The sequence below is a fragment of the Merops nubicus genome, unplaced genomic scaffold, assembly GCF_000691845.1.
Source record: "Merops nubicus isolate BGI_N331 unplaced genomic scaffold, ASM69184v1 scaffold35696, whole genome shotgun sequence".
Lineage (NCBI taxonomy): Eukaryota > Metazoa > Chordata > Aves > Coraciiformes > Meropidae > Merops > Merops nubicus.
The window spans coordinates 3,488-10,575 of record NW_008617615.1 but is presented as its reverse complement, the minus strand read 5'-3'; the positions used below and the strand labels follow the sequence as shown (position 1 = coordinate 10,575).

At 49.1% G+C, this 7,088-nt stretch overlaps 1 protein-coding gene across 1 annotated transcript; it reads left to right on the top strand.

The window, feature by feature from the left end:
- Window positions 1-1,963: 1,963 nt before the first annotated feature.
- LOC103775737 (ribosyldihydronicotinamide dehydrogenase [quinone]-like) lies at window positions 1,964-6,873 on the top strand. Its single transcript, XM_008943211.1, is given in 6 exon segments — window positions 1,964-1,985; window positions 1,988-2,107; window positions 2,708-2,838; window positions 4,635-4,748; window positions 6,048-6,149; window positions 6,700-6,873. Coding segments are annotated over 6 exon segments (663 nt in total).
- The last annotated feature ends 215 nt before the right edge of the window (window positions 6,874-7,088 follow it).

The following is a 7,088-nucleotide window of genomic DNA, read 5'->3' as shown; positions in this document are numbered from 1 at the left end:
CGGGAGGGACGCGGCGGGGCCGGGGCTGCAGCCGGCACCGGGCACACCCCCGCTGCTCTCCCGTCCCCGCAGAAGGACACGTCCCCTTCTTCCCCCTGTGCCTTTCGCTGCCGCTCCTCACGCCTCGTGTGTCGCAGGCTGCAGCCGGGTCTCCAGGCGGTAGGTGCCCAGCGCTCCCGGGGATGGCAGGTAAGGGCACGGGGAAGCTGTTCCTGCCCCCCAGGCCTGAGCTGCTGCTACGCGGCCTGGCGGTCACAGCGAGGGGGGACACTGAGGTATTGCTGCTTCAGATGATCAGAATCAAGTATCATAGACTGGTGTGTGGGAGAAGGGGCCTTTAAAGCTCATCCAGTCCAACCCTCTGCAGGGAGCAGGGACATCTGCAGCTAGAGCAGGGTGCTCAGAGCTTGGTCCAACCTCCCCTGGGATGGTGCTAGGGATGGGGCAGCGACCACCTCTCTGGGCAGCCTGGGCCAGGGGCTCACCACCCTCAGCATAAAACGTTCTTCCTTATATTACTCCTAAGTGATCCCTTTCAAACTGCAGTGTCTCTAGGCACTGTGCCCACGTGCCATCAGCCCCACTGACATGGGGACAAAGCAGCAGCTTCCAGAGCTGATCTTGCCGTGACTGTGAGCTTGTGTCATCTCCAGCCACTGAACAGTTACCCCTTTGCTGATATTTAGCAAGAGCAACAAACAGGTAACTCCTCTTGATATTCCAGAATAAGTATGGAGCAAGGGTTCATACATGTGTTAAATTTACGATAGCATCTGACCACAAATTTTAACATCCTTCTGGCAGAGCTGTTGTTTCACAGATGCTGTGCACACCAGGGAAACAATCATTACCCATATAATTCAGGTAAAATCTGAGGTGTTGTTTCTTCAAGCCTTCAGCGTTGGCTCTGTTAATTACCTCTGATACCTTAAACAGACCTGTCTCTGTGGTAGTGCTCTGGGCTGTACAACTTGTGTCCCCTGCAGAAACTGAACCAGGGAGGTGCCGAGTTTCTGCGTCAGCAGTCGGGAACCAAGAGCTGCATGATTTGCAGATCCAGTAATTTTCAATGGCCCCTGGAGGTTTCCTCCTCTGCAGTGTTTATGTATAAATAACTACCACCCCATAAACATATTTCACCTTTCCCTTGTGCTCAGCGATGAGTGATTTTTTTTAGAGAATTCTTAAAACTGAACGGCCTATGGCCATTTTGAACAAGCGACCTCTGACACGCTTTGTTACATCAGTTTCAGAAGCTCCATCCCAACGTATCTGTCTTGCCACTCAGCTTACTTTAAATCCACCTTGGCAGCAGTTTGAGATAGGCTAGACAGCTCGCTCTCACCTCACAGTCATGTGGCTTTCTGTTGAAGGTGCTGTGATGCTGCTGAAGCAGCATCTCAAACGTCTGCCCCAGTGCCCACTGGCACTGAACGGGGAGGCGAGGGGATCCCACCCTGCACTAGAAAGATGCTCTGGGCTCCCAGAACACGTTTCTCCAGCAGTCTGAGGGAATCTAAGCTGGCACTGCTTTGGTCCCAGCCTGCCCCTGGGACCCTCAGCCCCAGGGAGCTCAGCCAGCAGCCAGCTTTTTGTTTGCTGCTTTTGGGCGAGGGTTTTTCTGGGGGAAAGCAGTGGAAGCAGATGAACACAGACGCTGACTCAAGAGGAGGGACCGAGTTGTGCTGATGTAGGGCAGTGTGGCTTGCTGTGGGAACTCAGACAGCCCAGTGTAGCAGAGAACTGCTGGCTGGGGGGCACTGACTGATGGGTTCCTCTCTGCTGCCACGCAGGAGGCAAACGCTGCCCCCCTCGCTCTGTTTCATTACTTGTGTGCTGCTTGGAACACGTGCTACAGAAGAATGAAGGAGCAGCTCCACAGACCCTTTAGTGTCTGCCTCCTAGACTCAAAGATATCTTCTGGTTTCCCTTCTGCCTCCAGGGAGAAAAGTCCTGATAATCTATGCACATCAGGAGCCCAGGTCCTTCAACGGGTCTCTGAAGAGCGTTGCTGTGGAGGAGCTGAGCAGGCAGGGCTGCAGTGTCACCGTGTCCGACCTGTACGCCATGCACTTCGAGCCAAGGGCCACAAGGAGGGACATTGTGGGTAAGACTAGCCACAGAGGGGCTACTGCCTCCCTCTTCTGCTAGAGATGGATGGTCTATGAGTTTAATCATCTGAATCAACCTGTGTATGTCTGGTTCAGACACACTTGCATCAGCTCAGCCAAATGCAGTGGAGTCAGCAGAGCTGGCCTGCACTGGCTCCCCTGCCCCTGCTCAGTTTCCCAGTTACAGAGGCTGAAAAGCAGCTCCCTAGTGCTTGTGACTGCATGGTGGCTTCAGTAATCCCTAATGTAGAGGCAGAGCAATTAGCAAAATTCTCTTAAATCCTCCTAAATCACCACCTGCATCACCAGAGCCTAGAGCTGAGCTTAGGTCCTCCTGCTGCACTTCATACATTGCTACTGAAAGGTGACAGTTTTAGTCCTCTCAGACACTGCAGTCCTCTCCAGTTTAAAACCAGGTCACCATCATCTGCATGGGTGCTGAGTGTCCACGGGGGGGGAAAGAAAAGGAGAAGAGGAAGTGGGGAGGGAAAAATGGACAGCAGTAACTCGATCCAGAACTGTGTACTACAATGTGGATTTAATTCTCATCTGGCCACAAAAATCAGGGCAAGGACTGATGGCACCTCTGCCCACAGGTTGCTTGCACAGCTCAGAAGAGTTCAATTATGGCATGGAGATGTGGGAAGCTTACAAGAGAGGAGCTCTGTCCAACGATCTGATCGAAGAGCAAAAGAAGGTGCAGGAAGCAGACTTACTGATTTTTCAGGTCATTATTTTAAATTGCATTTAAAGACTTCAGTTGTAATGTACAGGGTTGAACAAAAGAAAACCAATAGTGAGCAGATTATAGATTTCATTAGGAACATTGAATGCAGCCAGAGAGGTGATGGCTCTGCCATCAGTCTGTAGCAATTTCAAGGTGTCAGGTTCTCCTGATACCATGTGGACTTTAAAAATACCAAAAATACCAGGTCACATTATTCATGCTAGCACACTGAGTTTTTCACACAACTGACTCCACACTGGTGTTTTCAGAGACCAGGAAGGCATCTGAAATTAGGACCTTAAAGTACCCGAGTAAAACTCACAGCAACAGTTCACTTAAAAATTAACATTCAAAAGCAGACTGACTGCATAGGTTTTGTGAAAACTGCTACCTGCACTGCAAACAATGGCACTGAGCAAGTCCAGGCTGAGACTATACAGAAAGAACCGTGCCAGATGTTATCCCTCTGTCTTACAGACAAAGCAGACTCAGATTTACACACAGAGACGTGTGTAAGGGCCTTAGGTGGCCCTGCTGAGTTGCACGTTCAGAATATGGTAACAGACACCAGAGCAGCAGCTTTAGGAGTAAGTACTTTAAGTAATGGTGCAGTACCAAATACAGGTCAGTAGCAGGACTTGCTAATGGATCACTGCACCCCACCTCTGCTCCCTGCTGGTCACCCCAAGTCCCTGAAGCACTGTGTGAGGCAGTACCAGCCCCACAGCTCCTCGTGTGCCTGCTGGCCTTGGGTATAGCCTGTATGTGTAGTCCCCTGTCTGATTCTAGATGAAGTTTAGGCTGTCACATATCTCAGTGAAGCATTTCATGGTAAATCATCATCATTTTTACACTATTGCTTGTGAGATCAGCATGGTAAAACAAGCCCTGAAGGAAGTGGTGGCTTCCTACTTCCTGCCAAGCTGAGTATGTTCTAATGAAGAAAAAAAAAATAAAAACAGGAAAGGAAGAAAGAAAAGCCTGCCAAAGACACCATGAAGCAATTTGAAATTAGCTATTAACTGCAGAGTGACCTCTCCACTTCCACAGGTAATGGTGATTGCCCACCATTGCCACAGTGCACACAAGTGATTTCCACAGTTCCCACCTTGAAAGAAGCCCCACGTGGGTAAAGTTTTGCAGCATTTCTTCTCCTGTGCTGCAGTGCATGCAGAAGTGTATAGGGGTAGCCAGGTCTCCTAGAGCAGGAGCCCACAGAGCATTCAAGGTAACACATATAAGGCAGGATAGCTTTGGGATGTCATCCCACAGGCTAACTGGAGGCTCTAGAAGCAGAGGGTCCTGCTGGGTTTTTTTTTCCCTACTAAGTTTTCTTCTCAGTGCAGTGGTTCAGAGTCCTCACGTCAGCAGGATGTAAAAATAGACCTTCCTCAAGACCTGGCAGAATTTGGCAGCAGATCAGAACTGGCCACCAGATGTCAGTCCTGGTGGACGTCATGTGTCCCTTTTGCACTTCAGCCTCAGCAGACAGAGTTCTGTCCAGTCGTAGCTTTGCATTCCCAGCACCACCCTGCCTCAGGACACCCCACTTCAGGCTGGGTGGGTGCCCTGGTGCTGCTGTGCTGCGGCAGTCGGGCACCTACCCGAGGCTGCTGCCAGCAGAAGGCACTGCAGCTGTTCTCTGCCAAGCACCCTTGCTGCCTCCTCTGGTGGAGAGCCAGGAGAAGACATGTACAACATCTGAACAGGTTGAAGGACTGGGGTTTGGCCTGAAGACCAGGCCTAAGGATGGCCTGGACTCTCTGCACTAACGAGGTGGTTTGTTTTTTGCCCAGTTCCCCTTGTACTGGTTCAGCATGCCAGCAATCATGAAGGGCTGGGTGGACAGAGTCTTGGTCCAAGGATTTGCCCACGAGTTTCCAAACTGTTACGATTCTGGTTTGCTCAAGGTATGTTTCTGAGGTTGGTTTATCAAGATCTGCACTGTGCTCTTGAGGGTACCCATCTTTCTTTCCCTTTATGTCTGTTTAGAGCTCTGACCCTATGCTCTCCTGGCATCATGCTTTGGTATCTTTCTGCCTCGTTAAGGCTGCCTGAGGGGTAACCCAGTAAGGAGAATGCAGTGATTCCAAAAGATTGAACCAATCTCCTCCAGATTGTAGTTGGCCTGCAAAAGGGGCTTTGTGATCTGGAAGGGTGTCGGAGTGTGCTGGCACAGCACACAGCTTGCCAGCAGTTCAGTCCTACAGTGGCAGCCTGTGGCTCTTCCCACCCCCACAGGACTGCAGAGAGCTGTAATGGGTGGCACACTGGGATGGGTGGCCACACCCTGTTCTGGGATCAGATGTCAAAGCTTGGAATTGCATTATAAAACTGGATCAGAAACCTGAGAAACCCAGTGCATGAGCCTCTCTCCCAGCTATTCCCTTTCAACCTTTTCTTCTCTGTAACTTATAAATTAAGATCAGTATTTCTAGTGACAATTCATAAATGCTTAATTCTCCATGACACTGGGAACATCCCTGGAAAATTTTGGCTGTCTGATGGGTCTTATTTGCTAACAACTGCAGCATCCAGAAACAGCATTAGTTGCACATTTATGTTTGCTGCATATCAATCTCTGCAATTCTTGATCTTAACAATCCCAGACCTTTCAGTTTCCTTTCAGGAACGGCCATCCCCAAGGATGGCAGCCACGAGCTGAGTGCAGGCTCAGGGCAGTTCCCGTACTGCTCTGGGGAAATGTATTTCCATTACAGAAGCTAGAACTGAGAGGATGCAAGCTGGGCACGAGCCCATGGCCAACATCATAGAAACAGAAGTTCAGGGCACCTGAGGAATAATTTGTTCTCAAATTATTCCTTGGCAAGTGACAAGCAAGCCTGGGTTTGAAGGGGGACTGAAACATTCAGTTTCTGCATTCAGGATGGATAGGAATAAAGATATTCTCAATATCAGAGGGCTTTCCAGGCACTGCAGAGAGCTGAACCAGGGCCAGCCCTGCTCCACACGTCACTCCTTTTGGTTTTTAATCAGCCTCTGCCCAAAGCCCTGACACTCAGTCCACTCTCTAGTTGTGTGCCATCAATCTTTGCCTCGGAGCTACCACCACACGCAAGGCCTGGGAGAGAAGAGGACACCACCTCCTCTAGAAGTTTATGCTGTCCAGGTTCCCCTGAGCATCCCCTGAAATGTTCAGCCACTTTCTTTAAACATGCCTAACTCAAGCACCCATTTCTTAATTCTAGAACAAATTAGCCCTCTTTTCTTTCACCACTGGAGGAAGCAAAGAGATGTATGCAAAAGGAAGTCTCAACGGTGATATTCGCTATCTCCTGTGGCCCATGCAGGTACAATATAGGAATGTTCACTTGTTGTTTGCCTTCATTTTTATTATACCAATTATTTTCAACAGTTGTGTTATTATTTTCTACGAAATACAATAAGAACAAATGAAGCTGTCAGTTCTGAGCATCTGCAGGTTATAAATTGGGCTTTAAAGTCATAAGACTCCTTTAAAAGTCCACAGAGTTTTAAAGTTATTTTGTGCCACTGCCTCCAGGTCAGAAGTGGAGGCAGGTTACACTGTCAGCCTCTTCACCTTCTCTGGGGGGCTTTCCAGCACTTAAAATAAATTCCACAGAGCAGAATAAAGGAAGGTGACCTTATTTTTCAGTGTGTTGTATGTCATTCTGCTTAGTGCTGACCCTTCAATAGCGACTGCCAGGACAGGTAACAAACTTGTGCAATTTATTTCCCTTCTCCTGGTCGATGCACAGGTTTAGACAACCTGCCTTACGTTGGGTCAGAGGAACAGTTGCAGATTGGACTCTGCCACATTCCTGAGCTGAAAGGGACAGGCCGTTTCCTGAGGCTTTTCTTTCTTTCCTTCAACTCCAGCACGGGATCATGCACTTCTGTGGTGTCAAAGTCCTTGCACCTCACATCTGCTTTGCTCCAGAGCATGTCTCTGAGGAGAAGAGGAAGGAGATGCTGATTGCCTGGGCCCAGCGTCTGAAGACTCTTTGGAAGGAAGAGCCCATAAACTGCTCTCCTGAGTGGTATTTTGAGTAATGTTCAGGTACAAGACTACAGAGAGGAGACTTTTTGGTTTTTTTTCTGTGTTCTTTTTTCTGCTTTATCTCAATATCTGAACACTAATCTTGTCATTCAAATGTACTGTAAGTACCTCAAGTACTACAGCTAATGGCTTAACTGCAAATACAGCATTTGTCTGCATTGGCTCCTGGGGGATTCTCTTCACTGATGGGTGCAAAACTTCGTGAAGA